The sequence below is a fragment of the Nilaparvata lugens genome, chromosome 8 (assembly GCF_014356525.2).
Source record: "Nilaparvata lugens isolate BPH chromosome 8, ASM1435652v1, whole genome shotgun sequence".
NCBI classification, from domain to species: Eukaryota; Metazoa; Arthropoda; class Insecta; order Hemiptera; family Delphacidae; genus Nilaparvata; species Nilaparvata lugens.
The window spans coordinates 2707908-2727904 of NC_052511.1; the positions used below are offsets into that span (position 1 = coordinate 2707908).

At 35.9% G+C, this 19997-nt stretch overlaps 1 protein-coding gene across 4 annotated transcripts in view; it reads right to left on the minus strand.

Moving 5' to 3' along the window:
• The window catches only part of LOC111055343 (N-chimaerin), a 48078-nt gene that overhangs the window by 16659 nt on the left and 11422 nt on the right, over positions 1-19997 (minus strand). For all 4 annotated transcript variants that reach the window (XM_039433742.1, XM_039433741.1, XM_039433740.1 and 1 more), the window contains 5 exons: positions 18070-18279; positions 9778-9944; positions 6292-6404; positions 4147-4285; positions 444-581 (listed from right to left, as the gene is read on the minus strand). In XM_039433742.1, coding sequence (XP_039289676.1) covers positions 444-581; positions 4147-4285; positions 6292-6404; positions 9778-9944; positions 18070-18279 — 767 coding nt within the window. The remainder of the gene's footprint in view (positions 1-443; positions 582-4146; positions 4286-6291; positions 6405-9777; positions 9945-18069; positions 18280-19997) is intronic.

A 19997-nucleotide genomic window follows, 5' to 3' on the forward strand; every position in this document is an offset into this window, starting at 1 on the left:
TCTATAGACGGTAGCTGATACAGGTTTATTGATGTATATAATATTAACTGTTCATCCTCGTTTAAAATAATCAATTATATTTTATCAGGCAAGCAATTATATTTTTCAATAATTTCATAATTAAGAAGAAATATTTTTTTAATTCAAAATTAATTATCAATTCTGCATTGTTAAAAGACGATCTGGCAACAGAGCAAAGCGAGAATGAGATAGCGCTATCCGCTTTGTTGAATGATAGACAAGGATAGCAATACAATTGCTAATCAAACACTGCCATTATAACGTGAACCTCACTATATTATTCCAATCCATCATTTTCTAAAACCTTCAACTTACAAGAGCTCTGTTCAAATTCTAATAATGATACCTTAATTATTCACAACAATATCAATTATTTTTGGGGAAAATGGTGAATAATTGATCAAGTTGGTAGGCCTACTTACGGACAGCTGTTATGATGGAAGGATGAGCATCGTAGGTTATCAATGGAATGGGGAGAAGTCGTAGGTAGAGTTTGAGGGCCCCGGCAATCACACTAATATTCTCATACACTGATACGCTCACGTCTGCATTCTCACCATCTAAAAAATAGACAAGATGATTAATCTCTAAATATTAACAATATATTTTGTGAAATACTATTTTCCGCTGTAGTATCGTACTTCAAAGGTCCTGAATTAGGTGGGCTGTCCACTGGAACCGATTTCGTCCGAACTTGCATCGGCCGAAAAGTACCGAACTCGTCCGAACGATCCCCCAACAAAGAAAGCTATAGATGCTCGTCCATTGCGACAGGTTCATACGTCCGTGCACGGCCGTCTCCGACCGATCAAGTTTTCGATCCGAATTGAATGGGATTTTCCGGCTCAATAAGGCCGAAGTCGAGCTGAGACAACATCATCCTAACCTCAAAATTTTTTCACAGTCTTGTCTGTTTTTCTTTTTGAACTTGTTCTGTTTTATAAAGCTATGGACAATGAAAAGTTGATAAGTTTGGTTCAAGAGCATTTTCCATTGTGGGATATGCGAGACAAAAGATATCATCGTCGTGATGTTCAAAGGAATCTAAAGACAAAGATTACTGAACAAAAAGGATCTGAAGGTAGGATTATTGTAATGAATAACTAATTTAGTGGATATTTGTTCATTCAATTTTCAAAATCTCAATATAATCATTGTTTATGAAAAAGTTATGGTGGCTACAATAGTAGTTACATCAATATTTATTCAATATTCAATAGTTCAGCCAACTACTGAACTAGACTGACATAAACAGTTCCAATGGACGACCATATTCGGCCGAATTAACGGCCGGCAGATTCGTCCGATCCAACGGCCGAACGGATCGGTTGAGTACGGTTCCAGTGGTCGGCTTATTTAATCAATTGATTAACTTGAAGAGCCTTGACAAGAGCCAGCTCAGGAGATCATTTTCGGCCTTCAAAATGTATTGACTTGGAATATTGACGGACAGAATCATTCCACAAGTGCAGTTTCATCATGTTGTGAAACTAATCTCTAAGGGTAACCGTCCACTGGAACCGTATTCAACCGATGCGTTCGGCCGTTGGATCGGACGAATCTTCCGGCCGTTAATTCGGCCGAATATGGTCGTCCATTGGAACCGTTTACGTCAGTCTAGTTGCCAATCATTGAATTAACTACTATCATAGCCTCCACTAAATTAGTTATTCATTACAATAATCTTACTTTCAACAAATATTCACTAAATTAGTTATTCATTATTAAGCAATCCTTGTTCACAGATTCCTTTGAATATCCGCATATCCCACAATGGAACATGCTCTTGAACCAAACTTATCAACTTTTCATTGTCCATAGTTACAACTTTATAAATCAGAACAACTTCAAAAAACAAAAGCAAACAAGAGTCTCAAACAATTTAAGGTTAGGAACACTAGTTGTTGTCTCAGCTCGACTAGTTAGTTCGGCCGCTTAGAGCCGGAAAATCCCATTCAATTCGGATCGAAAAATTGATCGGCAGGAGACGGCCGTGCAGGGCCGTATGAACCTGTTGCAATGGACGAGCATCTATTCCTTTCTTTGTTGGGGGATCGTTCGAACGAGTTCGGTAGTTTTCGGCCGATGCTGGTTTGGACGAAAACGGATCTAATGGACGGTCCACTTGAGCTGGAGATTTTAAAAAAATAATATATTTGACGTCAATTGTCGGGTGGCTCGTTGTAGTAAGTGATAACGTGCCGGCCTAATAATGAAGATAACCCGAGTTCGAATCTCGACCGGGGAAAAAGTTTTTGACCACAGCACAATCACATAGATACGGCCACCGTCTTTCGGAGGAGACTATATCTCGTCGGCCCCAACTACGTTAAAAGTTTCAACATACTGTAAAACTTGGTATTATTTACAGCTCTACAATGAGTTTGGTGTGATGGAGGCAAGACAACTCTACTCTTTTTGTGTAGTTGAGAAGTTGATATTGTGGTAATTATTCATATTGAATGAAAAAGACTAAGAAATTGTCAAAAACCACAGATTTATTGATACTTAGAAAGTATAAATTAACAGAGTTGATCAGAGATTGACAATGGTGTAATAACCGAAACCGGTCTTTCAAAGTATCAATAAATCTGTGGTTTTTGACAATTTCTTAGTCTTTTTCATTCAACAACTCTACTCCCTAGATATTAATTGCAGACTACACAAAAACCCAGAAAGCTTTCAAAACAGAAACCACTGTCATAACACAAGAAATAGAAGCCTACTTATCACGAACGTGGCTAGGAAGGCAACATACCAACGACACTTCAACCACCTAGCACCAAAACTCCACAATTTACTTCCTGTACACATCAATATAATAGAAAACTCAAGAGAATTTAAATGCGCCGTTGAAAACTGGATCACAACAACTGGAAGACATAATATAGAAATAGTTATTTGTATATCTAGAGTGAAAAGTACGACTTTTTCTCCCTGAGGGAAAAAGTTTGAAGCCCGAGGCGAAGCCGAGGGCAACAATTTTCCTGAGGGAGAAAAAGTATTTTTCGCTCGTGATGTACACAACATTTCTCCTCCATCTACATTTTTTTATAGAAACTGCAAATTAAATCATTCTAATAACTTACGTATTGGTGACAATGTTTCCTAACAACATAACCTAAAATCTAAAACCTAAAAACCGGTCGTTTGATAGGCACTGCCGATTGCGCTATCTATCGGCCAAAGTTGTAACAATTATATCAGCTGGGCTGGCTACCAAAAATGGCTGACTCCAGATCACGCGGTTCAGATTTGAATTGCAGAATGCAGATCAAAAATATTTGTTGGCTGGTATTTTGAATAGAATAAAATATTTTAAAAATTGTATAAATTTTTATCGTCTACTAATATTAAGAATATAATATCATACAAACATATATTTCATGAGTTGATCAAATTTCTGATTGTGGTATTGAATTCAGTTGACTCAATGACAGACACCTCTATTACGCTTTCTCATCTGAGCTTAGACCTTCTAACCTATTACCATGTAAGTTTTTAAAATAGAGATGCTTCCCATGTTATTTAAATGGAGTCACTTTTACTCCCTAGGGAGTTTTTCTGTTTTTTACTACCGAGAGCGAAAAAGTGACACTTTAGTATTATGTTTCAGGGAGTAAAGTAAGTACTTTAGACAGTAGGTGAAGGAAAACATAATTTCGAACAATATGTGAGCTCACTTACCCAATGTATTTGCACCCCCACTCTAAATTTAATGTCTTACTACTACACCTACTCTAGAACATGGGTTTCCCATAGTTGAGTAGGTTAATTTCCGAAAAATGCAATTTATTTATATTTGTAGTAAATTTCATATATGAATAGTGTGCACATTTTATTGATTAGATTGCTTATTTGTATATTAATGGAAATAAAATGTATTATTATTTGTTAATCTTGCTGTACTTGAATTTTATTTTAAAGCCTTAAATGGTGCCGTTTGACTGCTCCACTTTTCAATTATTGTATTGTGTGTTTGACATTGTTGTATATTGTGACGAAGCTAATGCTTCTGAAGCAGTTACAATAAAACTTATTCTATTCTATGAAGTAACCTGGCATTTTGAATTGAATAAAACAAATAAAAGTGATGATTGAATTATTGAAATGCAATGAATTTACCTCGGTTGAAAGCGACCCTCAGCGCGTCTATCTCCTCCTGGAATCCACTCACCCGGTAGATGCCCTCAGTGGTCAGTCCACGCGCATCCACTTCGCGCACACACTTGTCTACCACAAACGGGCGCACGCGACGCTGCACCTAAACACATAATTGCATTATCTACAATCTATGATATAATAAAGGAAAGGATAGTCTTACACATGTAAGGGATAGGAAATTCACGAATGACGCATCATCACGTCTGAACTACTGGACTGATTAACTTTCAATTTTACATTATGATTCTGATTGGTTATAGGTCTATTTTATTTTTTATCAAACTGTTCATACTTGTTTAAAAAATTATTTATATTTTAAAAGACCACCTAAAATAGCTAATAGCTGTTTTCACACTTGGTACTTTAATTTAAATAGAAAATAAAGGATCTTGAATAAAATCATTTTCAAATCACTTGTTTTTCTAATGAATTTAAGGCTCATATTTATGTTGTCACTAATCAGCTGTTTGGGAGGGTCTCAGCATAGAGAAAAGATATCCCATGGTATAGGTCGTTTATGATCCAAATTTAAAACGGATTTTTTGTTAACTCAAGCCGATTACTGTCTACTACTATCTATTATTACAGTGTTGTTGGGATGAAGAACGGCACTGTATGAGAGTCTACCAGCGTCATAATTTATAGCTTCATGGAAAAGAATAATTACTAGGACTATTGGCTTGAGTTAGTAACAGTGAATTTGAAACATAAATGCCCTTTACCATGGGATATCTTCTTATGCTGTATTTTCTCTATGGCCTCAGTTCGTCTACTTCCTTAGTTTGAAATATTAATGCCGGCCACCAAGGCGGACCTATTTTCGGCGCATGTCCGGTAAGCAACATTTCTTCTTTATTGATTGAGGATGAGGCAAGCTCATGCAAATTCTTCATTAATTCATACAACAGGTACATCATCAAAAATTATAGGAAGAGAAAAAATAAGGTAAACTTGTACTATTTCACTCCCAAATTTAGATAAGGTTACACATAGTCCGAAATAGGTTAAGTCTTGTAGTTGTTTCTAGACAGAGAAACGTCTTCGCATGCCACGTTTTCTCACAACTTCAACAGACCGAAATATAGCTCTTTCAACGCAGATTTCACCACACCAGATCTGAATAGAAAATGAAATGCACTTGTGGCAGTGACAAAATGTGACCTACGACAAATATTGAGTATCCACTAATTATCGTACGTCAATCATAGAGCTTGCTTGAGAAGGTGACATAAAAAGATATTGCCAGTGCCACATGTAATTCATTTAAGCCAAAGTAAATTCAATGCGTAGGGCGTAATCTTGAGTGTTCTTTTATGAATGAAACTTTAGAGAAGAGAAAAGTAAAGCTTATACTTTCTTATCTTTATGATTGAACTCTTTTAGCATTGAAACTAGTTTGTTTTAAATAAATTACAAGGAAAACTGACAATATCTTTGTCATATCATCTTATATGAAGAAATTTTACAAGATATTATGTGTGCCTAGCGTGAATTTGCATGGAAACATTGACCCCCAGTTGTACGTACGTCGGTTAACGTTTAATCACGATTAAATGCTATACTTTAATCGAGATTAGCGCTAGCCGATGCATTTTGGTTGCACAAAACAGAAATTTCAAGCGATAACGCCGATTAAACTAATCGGCGTAAAAAAAAAATCTGATTTGTTGGCATCATTTTAACGACGATTAGTTGAAATGAAGAAAATTTGGTTGCATAAAGGTAAAAATCGGAAAATAATGCCGGTTAAACTAATCGACGTAAAAGATTTTCAACAGGCCATTCACGAAGAATCAAATCCAACTAACGCCGATTAGGTACCTACTGATAGCTGTCTTTCAATTAGTTTTTGGTAAAAAAAAAACTACAAAATTCAAAGTATGAGCTAAATGTATGAATGAATTTCATCCGTTAATAAGATAGAGAAGTGTATCTAGCTGATATTAGCATTCAAAATTAGCCAACCGGAAAACTTAATCGGGATTAAAAACTAACCGATCTTTGTGGAACAGAAATGAATCCGTAAAACTAACGCTGATATGTTAATCAGAGTTAATGTCCATATTTAACAGACGTACGTGCAACTGGCCGAGAGAGTTGTGTTACCTTGAGCAGCGAAGTGAGATCAACTCCGAAAACACCCCGCATCTGTTTGAGCCTGGGACAACAGTCAGCTGGCACTCTAGCCCCACACTTGGCATGCGCTGATAGGCCACAATCTAACACAAAAATAGAGGATATTACAAGATTATCAACAATAGAATTTGAATAAACGTTTGAGAAAATAGATAGTAACGGAACAGACAACGAGACAACGAATGATAAGTTTTGGAAAAGAGATTTATGCATTCCAAGTTTTTGAAATTTGGAATGTTTTCTGAAATAGAAATTTTCTCTTACATGGGCTATGTAGGAAAAATTGAGGGCCAAGTCACATGAAGCGTTTTTTAGATATTTTCAGACGAGTCGGCAGGGCAGGATTGACTAACTACCATCTGATTCCCGAAAGCCAATCCAATCAGCCAATCGAAGAGTTTCCTGCTTAGCCGACTAGTCTGAAAAGGCCACGTCTCTGCCCGATATCCGTTCTTTGTGAATTGAGCCTTACTTTTGCTTTGAGAGCTGTCGGAATTGCACAGCGAGCAATCATAAAGACTTGCTTGAACCAGGATAGTCGCTATCCGACTGAACTGGTCTATCAAGAATTTCAGGTCCTTGATGTGCGACAGCTATACATAAAATCACTTTTAATTTTCATCCGAAGTAATAAAAATGCAATATTTAATCCTCTTATCCTTCCCTATCAAACACGAAATATGAATATATTTGGAATTCTACAACCCAGATTAGTTAGCAATTGCAATAGATTTAATAGTCATTACATATGCCACATTCTTTATAGAAATATACCCGCCTACATAAAGCAAATAGAACCCCTTAGCCTTAACATATACAAACGATATTTAAATATGTGGTTATTTGAAACCGGCAGGGATGTCGCTGATCAGCTCATCTACTCCTCTTACCGATTTTGATACTATGTATATATTTTTCTTGTATTCATCATCATATATATGAAAGTATATATATCATCAATATATTGCTCATAATTTATCATTGTTCAAGTTCTAAATTTTATTTTGTGTGCCATGTTAAAGCTATATACAATAATAGTTATATTGTACTACTTCAATTCAAAACATATACTTTCTCCACCACATTTAACCAACTTTTATTTTTCAAATTGTACTGTATTGTAAATATTTATAATTTTCTTTTTAGTATCAATTTTTTTTCATTAGAACTCTTTCCCCACACACAGACTTGTCTATGTGGGGAAAATTCACAAGTATTTATATTATTTATACATGTGTACTGTATTTGTAATGATTTCTGTGAATAAACTCAATTTGAATTTGAATTTGAATTATTGTAGTTGGATGTCTCGTCAAGTAGAGTAGCATATTCACTTTCAAATAGTGTAGGCTATACATATTTTGGACCCTTCTGTATTATAGTGGGGATGATTTAATAATACGAGGGTCTTTTTTCAACCTCCGATTGACCATAAATGAAAGATGAATGTTTAAGAGAATATTTTTTTCACTAAAAGCAACTTACACTTATACTATTACTAGCCGTCAGGCTCACTTCGCTCGCCATATCCGTCTAGCCAGGGGGCTCCGCCCCCTGGACCCCCGACTGGATCGTCCAAAAATGAGATCAGCAGGCTCGCTTCGCTCGCCTGCATTTTTATCATATGTTAGGACAATCCAGTCGGGGAACCAGATTAAACGTCTGGCTAAACGGATATGGCGAGCGAAGCGAGCCTGATGGCTAGTAATATAATATTCCCAGGATTGAAGTAGCAGTGCCCAATCAATTTTTCCGCGATAAATGCATTTAAATCTTCAACTTGGTGCCAACCTAACAAAGTCAACTCAACTTAATGCCAACCTGACAAAATTATTAATTTAGTTGCCAGTTAACAACTGTTTCGAAGAGATACTCTATCTAGATTATAGTTCTATAGTAACATATGATATGGAAATTTCAATTATAATTAAGAGATTAGGAGAAGAAGAATATACATGCTAAAAGACGAACTTTAAACCCTTAAAAACAACCCTTAGAGTTAAAATATTGCCAAAAGATTTCTTAGTGCGCCTCTAAAGGGCCAACTGAACATACCTACCAAATTTGAACGTTTTTGGTCCGGTAGATTTTTAGTTCTGCGAGTGAGTGAGTGAGTCAGTCAGTCAGTCAGTCAGTGAGTGAGTGCCATTTCGCTTTTATATATAGATTTTTATTGACATGATTGCCGTGAAGGCTTACCAAAACCCTCTTTATAAAACGCTGCCGCCAAATGAGTTTAAGTGGGCTATGACGTTTTGTAGCTCCTCGTTAGTATGGAATTTCTGCCCTTCAAATTCAAACCCAAGTCAGGTTTATATGGCGGGTGATTCGAACTTTCCCATTTCATTTGCTGAAGAAGCAGTTTGGTTACACCAGCACTGTGTGGCTGAGTTGTCATGCATCACATTGATTCCGGAAGTCATTTCAACTGACGTCTTTAATTTTCAGACACCATAAACGCATCATAAATAATTATAAACTTTCCTGTGTAAAGTTGAATCATTCTTCGGTAGATTTATACCGTACTATCGCCATTTGCTTGCAAAAGCAAATAAAGCTATAGTGAGGTCCACGTTATAATGACAGTATTTGATCAACTTTGGTTTTGCTATCCTTGTCTATCTTTCGACAAAGCCGGTGGTACTATCCTTTTCTAGGTCCACAACGGTGCCAATTATGTTTTTGACAGTGTAGAAATATGATTAATTAATGCAGAGAATCGGCATCGCTATTCTTCTATCTTTATTCACTGTCATTATAACGTGGACCTCACTATACGCAACTATACTGAGGTCCACGTTATAATGGCAATGAAGAAAGATAGTAGAAAAACGTTGCCAAACCTCTGTCTTGTCAATGCCTTCTATAGACGGGAGCAGATACAGGTTTATTGATGTAATATCAACTGTTCATTCTCGTTTAAAATAAACAATATTATATTTCATTAAGCAATAAATTATATTTTTAATAATTTAATAATGAATTTACATAATTAAGATGAAATATTTTGTCAATTAATTAATTATTCTACATTGTTAAAAGACGATCTGGCAACAGAGCAAAGCGAGAAAGAGATAGCGTTATCCGCTTTGTTGATTATGGACAAGGATATCAATACCATTGCTAATCAAACACTGCCATTATAACGTGGATTTGACTATAGCAACTAGCACTTGGCGGGAGACAGAGACAGAGACAGAGTTGAGAAGGCCATTTTTGTGGGACTCTATCTTGACAAGTGACGCACCGATCACAGGGCGTTTGGTGGGGTGACAAGCTGTTCAGCTCTGTGAAAATCGCTCCCTATCGTTTGTCTGTGTCTTATGATATGTTATCGGAGGTTGAAAAACATGATTATGATATGTTATCGGAGGTTGAAAAACATTATTATGATATGTTATCGGAGGTTGAAAAACATGACCCCCGTAGTTTACAGTTTTGAATGCTATTAGTTACCGTCACACTTGACCCCCTGGGCTGTGAATCCCCACAGGAAGTTGCCGCAAAACTCGCACCAGTTGAGGCCCTTGAACGTGTGCACTCTGAAGGCGTGTGGCTTGTCATAGTCAACCTCTCCCTCCACCCCGCCACCATCTAACAGCTCAGCCGCGCGCTTTTTCAGTCTGCAAAATGTGAAAAACTTTATATAAATAGCCTAGCTCACAATACCACTCTAAAAAAGTATCAGTGGATTCTGAAAGCAATCAACAGAATGCTACTGGTCTATAGAAATCTTAGGTCCGCGATTAATAGAGCGGAATTCAGGATGTATAGTTCCATGATAATATTCTGAGCTTGCATCACTCAAAGCAAAAATTGCTATAGTGAGATCAACGTTATAATGGCAGTGGAGAAAGATAGGAGAACAACGTTGCCAATCCTCTGTCTTGTCAATGCCTTCTATAGACGGTAGCTGATACAGGCTTATTGATGTAATATTAACTATTCTCGTCTAAAATAATCAATTATATTTTATTAAGGAACATACCTGTCAAATTTCATGAAAATCTATTACCGCATTTCGCCGTAAATGCGCAACATATAAACATTTAAACATTAAGAGAAATGCCAAAACGTCGACTTGAATCTTAGACCTCACTTCGCTCGGTCAATCACCCCAACAAAACACTAAAAATTGACAATAATCGACAGTAATCGGCTTGAGATAACAGTAAAAGTTGCGACATGAATTCCCTATATCATGGGATAACTACTTACGCTATTGTTTCTCTATGATTATATCAAGAACAATAATTGATGGATAGCCAATGGATGACTATAGTGAGGTCCACGTTATAATGGCAGTGTACAATATTGACAATACTGTTGCTGTTTTTTTCTATCATACAACAAAACAGATAACGCTATCTCTCTCTAGCTTTGCAATGTTGTCTGTTTGCCAGAGTATTTTATTGTTACTTTCGACAGTGACTGTACTAAAAGTAAGACAAACAATTCTCTGCCGCCATTTTTTCACCATTCTATCAAAATACTCTAGTACACAAGTCGTATAATTGATTTAAAATGTATTTTTGAAACAATTGAATAATTTTTAGACATTACTGTATGAGAAACACAAATTAAAATACCTGAATTGGCATTTTAAAAGTTGATAACTAACCATCCTAGACTTCATCCATGCTTCAGTTAGCCTACAATTATAGGTTAGACCTACTCGTAACGGTAAAAATAATATTGAAAGGTTATTTCAGAACTATTTCAATTTAAATTACTTATTTTAAATAGGATTTCTATTTTTCTATTATTTTTTAAAGTAATTGGAATAGAATGCCTACCAAATAACTCAATTTCTATTGTTTTGAAATTCAGATTGGTACATCACAGCTTTTTTAATTAGCCGCCATTTCAGGTTTGTATAGAAATAAAATCTGATCTCAGTTATGAAAGCAAATTTTTGAATCAAATTATGAAAAAATATATATTCTTGATTAATTTGACATTAAATTGATTATTTTATCAAGGAAATTATAATTATTATTAGATCAAATTTAATGGGATGAATTGAGTAACAGCTGTGTACAGTCAGTGGCAAAATGGAGTAACTTGGCAACGTTTTTCTCCTATCTTTCTTCACTGCCATTATAACGTGGACCTCACTATAGAAATCTTACGGCCGAATTTGTGGACGATGCTAAGACTAGGGTTTGTGTGATCACATTGAAAGCGTATAATATGCGGGCGGCGCAAGTGGACGTCATATCACGCATGAGCCGAAAAACAGAATCTGGAAAGTACCATTGAAACACACAAGCAAGGGCACGCTTTCAGTGTGAATGTTTCTATTTCTCTTTAAAGATTTTGTTTCAATCTGCACGTTTGATCATACATAACTAATGCTCATGCACTTGCACATATACGCATACAATAATAATAATAATAAAGTTTATTCCTTTAAGTACACAGAATATACAATTTGAAACGTCAGCCATAAATTAAATTAAGATCTAAACAAATAATCACGTCGATTCCTTAAATTCTATGTACTATAATACAATAATATTACTTTCAAGTACAATGTCAATAGGAAATATAAACATATATTCAGAAATAATTGTTAAATATCCCTTCATCCGTATTAAAATACTCAGCTAGTGAATAAAGAGGATTTTCCGTTAGAAGCATTTTTAATCAATTCTTAAAGGCATTTATTGTCATGGCTCTCACATTGATGGGTAGCTTGTTGAATATTTTTAGAGAAACCAACTTTGAACTTCTCTCAACTCTATTAAGTCTGGTATAGGGCACATCAATGTGTTGCCTATTTCTTGTATAATGGTGGTGAATAGGATACACACTAAGGTTACGACACCATCAACAATTATTCATATTGTCATACATGACATCAAAACCTATTCAATTTTTGAAATATTATTTTGTGAATTGGAAATCTGGTCGCGGATTTAATTATTAAATGTAATTGATAAAACGAGAAGATCTCCAATGTACAAAGATGAAACGTGAGTTTTATCACGTTTCGTGAAGGCAATATTATGGTTTTTAGCTCCATGCTATACAAACAAGAGTGAGTTGACTTTTGGTCTGTGAATCAAGGCTGCATGTGTTTTTCACATAAATAGGTTTTGAATTCTTCTTTCGAGGCCCGTATTCCTTGAACCGTTTGTGAAGTTAGTTGTTGAGTTAAGGCATTGGTTACCTGAAGGATTCTGTCTTGAGAATTCAATTATAGGCTGTCGCAGTCCGGGCAGTTTAAACCTACATAATTGTATTTTCGGGATTTGAATCTTGTAGGGAAAGCTGGTGTTTTTGATTCAATCAACTGGCAGAGTTTTTTAGATATTTTTTTTAATTTAAAGTCGGGAGTGGTTTAACCGGACCTTGAGGAGCAGGCCAAGGGACTCTTTTCAAGGTAAAGTAAGATAATAGTTAATTGTACATTTTTTTATTTTTCAGATCCATAATTCTGAATAATAATTTTGTTTTATTATAAAAAAACTGAACGACCACAGATCAGCTGAGCGACTAGCCCTAGAATTATTATCTGATTATTATAATCAGAAATTTTGATTGTTGATTATTGTTGTAATCTTTCCTTTATCTCAATTGCATTTGTTTTCCGTTTCGCACCGTTTCATATTGGAATATTCGTATTAAATAAATAATTTTTTGATGTTAAATAAAAACCGAAAGCTATAGTTTGTCTTTTTCTTCCCACCATTTGATTGATTGATTGATTGATTGACTGCCTTTATTAAAAAACCTAGGAGGGCGAAGTTAGGGCGCAGCCGACCCTCTCTTACACTTAACCCTCCAATACAATTCCAAGTAAAACTAAAACACTGTAAGTTACAACAAAGATTATAAGATAAAAAACTAATTTTACAAAATAATAAAAAACTTCCAAATAGCGAATGAAAGAAAGAAAACAAAATTAAAATTTCTTTCTAATTTGAATCAGTGAAAAGAATACAATAAGAAGAAAGAAGAAAGTGGAAAGTGAAAACGGAAGAAACGTCAGTTCAAAATCCATAGATCATTTCGATAGAAGTAGAAAAGAGGAAAGAGAGGAATAAATTAAAGAAGGAAGAAAGGACACACACACATACACACACACACACATCAACGCACACACACACACACACACACACACACACACACACACACACACACATCAACACACACGTTAAGATTCAGTGAACATTCCAGCCGAGTCCACCACCTCTGATTCACCGCAAGACAGCCGCGCCGAACCGACGATGTCCCTCAACAAGCCTTAGCTCAGCAGGCAGAGAATTCCACAAACTACAGGCTGTCACAAGGTACGACTTGTTGTACATAACAGTCCTATGTGTTGGGACAGCCAGCAGATGGGATCCATGCCGCGTTCCTCCACGACCAAAATCACCCAAGTAACGGTACTCTACTGCCAGATACTTAGGGGTTTTAGTTTTTAATATCTTATAGAGGAAGCACAAAGCATGATGTGATCTACTCTCACGCAGCTTCATTTGCTTACAATATCAAATCAGAAGTGGCAACATTGCCTTCCTATCATTATTCACCTGACTTCATAATGGGAGACATGATGTTCTAATGAGTGTGTCGGCCAATCACTCATGTCTCTAGTCACTTAGCTTATGCTATACAATTATGTCTCACTTGATAAAGTCAAGTGAATAATGATAGGAAGGCAATTATTTGGGGGAAACTGTTCCACAATTATCACACTTTTCAGACTGCAGAAGAGGGCTTTAAGAAATATATGTAAAGAACCACCCCTAGCTTCATGTGGAGCACTATATCGTAGATTAAGGCTCAACTCACACTCACGCGACTCAGGTCGAGAAGAGACTCGATTCTAGTCGAGTGCATGTGTTTTCAAACGGAGACTAGAATCGACTGGTCTGAGTGTCATCATTTCGAAACACATGGTCTCGACTATAGTGAGATCCACGTTATAATGGAAGTGAAGAAAGATAGGAGGAAAACGTTGCCAAGTCTCTCCATTTTGTTACTCAGTGTACACAGCTGTTACTCAATTCATCCCATTAAATTTGATCTAATGATAATTATCATTTCCTTGATAAAATAATCAATTTAATGTCAAATTAATCAAGAAAATATATTTTTTCATAATTTGATTCGAAAATTTTCTTTCATAACTGAGATCAGATTTTTATTTTTATTCAAACCTGAATTGGCTGCTAATTTAAAAAGCTGTGATACAACAATTTGAATTCCAAAACAACAGAAATTAAGTTATTTGGTAGTTATTCTGTTCCAATTTTTTCTAAATAATAGAAAAATAGATATCCTATTTAAAATAAGTAATTTCAATGGAAATAATTCTGAAATAACCTTTCAATATTATTTATACCGGTACGAGTAGGTCTAACCTATACGTGTAGGCTAACTGTAGCATGGATGAAGTCTAGGATGGTTAGTTATCAACTTTTAAAATGTCATTTCAGGTATTTCAATTTGTGTTTCTAATACGGTAATTCTAATAGTATATTTCGCACCTAGGGCCGAAAATGAGACTTTTCCGGCTCGAAAGATTGAGAGCCGGAAAAACATTTTTGCCCATGGTGAGAACGTTATTTTTCGCCACACAGAAAAATAAACAATATAAATACGAGAATAATTGTTTATTAGGCACTTCCCAAAGCAAAACAGGAAGGTCATAGCTCTAGCAAATCTGAGGTAATCTGAATATCAGGAAATTGTCCAAGTATTTTTATTTTTTATTCTGATTTGTCTAAATAACCTAAAAGATTATGTTCAATTATGTAAGAGGTTGAGTTTATACTTTTTATTCTTCCAAATGACAATAAGATGATATTATTATAAATGTTTTGATTCTTGAATAATAAACACAAATAATGAAAAGTTTTTTGATCAGCTGTTTTAGCACACTTGAAATTTGGCCAATCTGAATGTCAATGTCAACAATGCTTGTTGTCGTTGACTTCGGAAGTTTAGGTTAGAAGTTCTATCCTACTCTGAAAATCGAATTTGAATAGTTTATAATATATCTTATCTGTATTTTATTCATCCAAATAAAATGATAGTATCTTATTGCAGAATACTTATTCAATTCTAGAAGCATAAACTGATTCCGTTTCATAAACCATTTTGTAAACACGTTCACATCAAATCAGAATCAGCTGACTTCAAGGTTATTTTACAGCCCTAGGGTCGTAAAACTTTTACCGGCCTGGTCAGAAAACAATCATTTTCGGCCTCCTTATAACGCACGAAAACCAGCTCATTACATACAAGTGGGGCAAAATTATTTCATTGTTTCAAAAATACATTTTAAATTGTTGTCTACTTTTGTACAGTCACTGTCAAAAGTAAAAATAAAATATTCTGGCAAACGGACAACAATGCAAAGCGAGAGAGAGATAGCGCTATCTGTTTCGTTGTATGATAGAAAAGGACAGCAACAGTATTGTCAATTGTACACTGCCATAATAACATGGACCTCACTATATAGTCGAGTCTCTTCTCGACCTGAGTCGCGTAAGTGTGAGTTGAGCCTTGGAGTGAATAGTGATATCCATAGTTATCCCACAAGAGGCAGTCTTTATGTTGCAATTGAAAGCAGCCAATATACAAGCTCACAGAAAAATTGGAAATACATGTCGGTAAAGCTATTCAATGAACTTGATGTGGACGTTCGAACGATGAACGTTCCACAAGAATTCAAGACTCACGTGAGGGATTTGCTAGTGGAAAGATGCCTGTATTTTCTGTGAGAGAGTTTTTTGTCTGAGTCCAAAGCTTACTGTGATATATTGTTAATGTTTTTAGACGTCTTAGGCTCAACTCACACTTACGCGACTCAGGTCGAGAACAGACTCGACTCTAGTCGAGAGCTTGTGTTTCCAAATGGAGACACTCAGACCAGTGGACTTTAGTCTCCGCGACTGTCACCATTTGAAAACACATGCACTCGACTAGAGTCGAGTCTCTTCTCGACCTGAGTCGCGTAAGTGTGAGTTGAGCCTTGGAGTGAATAGTGATATCCATAGTTATCCCACAAGAGGCAGTCTTTATGTTGCAATTGAAAGCAGCCAATATACAAGCTCACAGAAAAATTGGAAATACATGTCGGTAAAGCTATTCAATGAACTTGATGTGGACGTTCGAACGATGAACGTTCCACAAGAATTCAAGACTCACGTGAGGGATTTGCTAGTGGAAAGATGCCTGTATTCTGTGAGAGAGTTTTTTGTCTGAGTCCAAAGCTTACTGTGATATATTGTTAATGTTTTTAGACGTCTTAGGCTCAACTCACACTTACGCGACTCAGGTCGAGAAGAGACTCGACTCTAGTCGAGAGCTTGTGTTTCCAAATGGAGACACTCAGACCAGTGGACTCTAGTCTCCGCGACTGTCACCATTTGAAAACACATGCACTCGACTAGAGTCGAGTCTCTTCTCGACCTGAGTCGCGTGAGTGTGAGTTGAGCCTTAAAGTCTACTATTATATTATATTATTTTTACTGTTACCAATAATTGTATGTCGGTCTTAAGATAAGCTATTGTAGAAAATGACGTTGTTTGTAACAACAATTTTCTTGTTTCTTGACAATAAAAGATTGATAGACTGAGTCGCAGTAATTTATGAAGAGATTCACTACACAAACATTATAGGTCATTGTGTAACAAAATAATAATTATTTAACAAACTATTGGGTACGTTCTGGGAACACTAAAAAGTGGTAAATTGTTCTAATTCCAGTGGTATCAATCACGTGACTAGTGGAAAATTTTCCCATGGAACGCCATTTCAAAATCGTTGGTTCAAGCTTTTGGCGCGCACTCATGAAGTTCAAATAAAATCTGGCTTTAATAAAATCATTGAATCAAGTTGATTTACACCAAAATGTGCCGTTCACTAGCTGCGTGAATGAAGAAAGGCTGTTTCACAAATTTACCGTCTAGAAACGTGTGCATTTCTTTAATTCCCCATTACTCTCAAATTTTCTATAGAGAAAAGTTCATTTAAAGAATGGTTATCAAACATAATTTTGTTGGTTATGTATTTTGATGGTTATGCTATGGTAAACAAACGAGCTATCAGCGCATGCGCAGAGAAGCAAGCAGACTACAATTCAATCGTTCTCGTTACTCGTTCCTCACACACAGGCTTCGCACATGTGAGGAACCTTCTTTAAGTTTTGTATTATGTATATTGTATATTGTTTGTACCTTCTAAGAAGAATAAAGATAACTTCACTTTTTGTGTAGTTGAGAAGTTGATATTGTGGTAATTAATCATATTGAATGAAAAAGACTAAGAAATTGTCAAAAACCACAGATTTATTGATACTTAGAAAGACCGGTTTCGGTTATTACAATATTGTCAATCTCTGATAAACAGAGATTATCAGTTTATCAGAGATTGACAATGGTGTAATAACCGAAACCGGTCTTTCTAAGCATCAATAAATCTGTGGTTTTTGACAATTTCTTAGTCTTTTTCATTCAAAAGATAATTTCAATTTCAATCGACCAATGAGAGCTCTGAAAGTCTGAACTGTCACAATTTACCAGGCTTCGACTGTGTGGCAGGAACTTGCAACTGGAACTGGTTTCTGGTACAGAATCTGTCAAAATTCTTCCCATGGGACGCGGAACTTTTTACCTGGTGAATTATGAATCGGACAATTTAGCACATTCCATGTTCCCAGAACGGACTGATTGTGTGGGTAGGCCTACTATGTTCCCAGAACGGACTGATTGTGTGGGTAGGCCTACCTGTTTAGGGTGAGATAGGCAGGACTCTTTTCGTAGATGACAGTGTCACACATGTATGTGATGTATGGGCCGGCATGCAGCTCTATGTAGAGGGTGACCAGACCGTGAGCCACCAGATCGTCTAAAGTGTCGAATCGCTGACTGCCCACGTAGTGTTTGCACTCCGTCTCATCGTAGTACAGCTTGTAATGTGACAGTTTACTGTTGAACCTAGACAACAAACCGAAAATTATTATCAATCCATAAATTGAATAATAGAGCACAATTCAATAGAGCATATTGAATAATAGAGCATATTGTTCCTGATTTACATTAACAACATTTCCCAACTGAACACAAGAAGCAAAGTACTCCTATTTGCTGATGATACAATTGTTATTTCAGCAGGTAGAGAGTGGGAAGAAGCCTATGAGAATGCCTGTTCTGACCTATCAAAAATTAAAAATTGGTTTGACCACAATAGTCTATCAGTAAACTTGAACAAAACCAAATATATGCCCATTGTGACCAGGAATCAACCAGACCCAGGCTCAAGGCAAATCAAGATGCACTCCTGTAGAAATATAGGATCATCAACCTGCTCTTGTGGATCTATTAATAGAGTGGACCAGTATAAGTATCTTGGGGTCATGTTTGATTATCGTCTGAGTTGGGTTCCTCATATTCAGTGTTTAAAATAGAGACTGAGAAGATTGTTGTATGGGTTTTCCCAATTGAGCCATGTGCTGAATATCAGACTGTGTAGGAGGATCTATCATGCCTATGCACAGTCAGTATTGGAGTATGGCATTATTGTTTGGGGGGAGTGTCATCTGCAGGTCTTGAACCTCTTGCTGTCACCCAGAGAACAATTTTAAAAACAATTTTGAAAAAGGAATCAAGGTACCCCACAGCGCTGCTGTTCTCGGACTTCCCTGTGCTCAACATCAGACAACTATACATCAAAACATTACTCAGTTATATTAGGAAACATAAAGCAGATCTATTCATCAATATCGAACATAATTATCAAACACGACATAGGAACAACCATGGATATTATATGCCTAGATTGATACACGGAACTGAACTCAAATCACCATACTATTTAGCTCAGATTTCATACAGGAATCTTCCAGATAATGTGAGGGAGGCCGAGAGCAGCAGCAATGTGATTTTTAAAAGCTCGTTGATGAAATGGCTCTTCAGCATAGGCTGGATTGGAGCTGAGAGGCTAATTCACTCACCTTGCACCTAGCAAGAGTAAATGCATTGGGGAATAACTTTATACATTAATATTTCGAAATGCTAAATTCATTTATACACTCATACCTTACGTTCAAGTATTTAGAGTTTCAAAACATAATAGAGGCTTATAACACAATAAATTACCTCCGGTTTTTGGGTCCTCTTGCTCTCCCACTCTAGATATCAAGCTACACCCAACACTATACTATGTTATCACTTATAATTCACCTACTGTTATCTGAATCTTAGTTGTGTAATTTTAATTACACATATTGTAATTTATAGTAAATATAATACCATAATTATAACTTCTTATTGAATAATACTGCTTGCAGGAACTGTCCCCCAATCTCAGACGCATAGTCTTACTGGGGGAATTCCACTCAACCAATATGTTCTTTCTACTGTTTTTGTAAAAATGTGATTCTTATTCTGTTGAATTTCAATATATAGATGTACATGTATTGTATGCCAAGTGGAAATAAACGAATTGAATTTGATTTTTTTTAATTTACAATACAAATAAATGAATTTGAAATTCACATCAAAACTAAAAATTTACACATTTATTAATGTATTTTTTGTGACCTCTCTGATAAAAGGCACTAACTAAACGTTTCACACAAGAGTTTTAAATGTCCTAACCTATGGTGAGATTCACGTTACACAGAGTGTTCTGAAAAAAGGTGCCCATAAGTCAG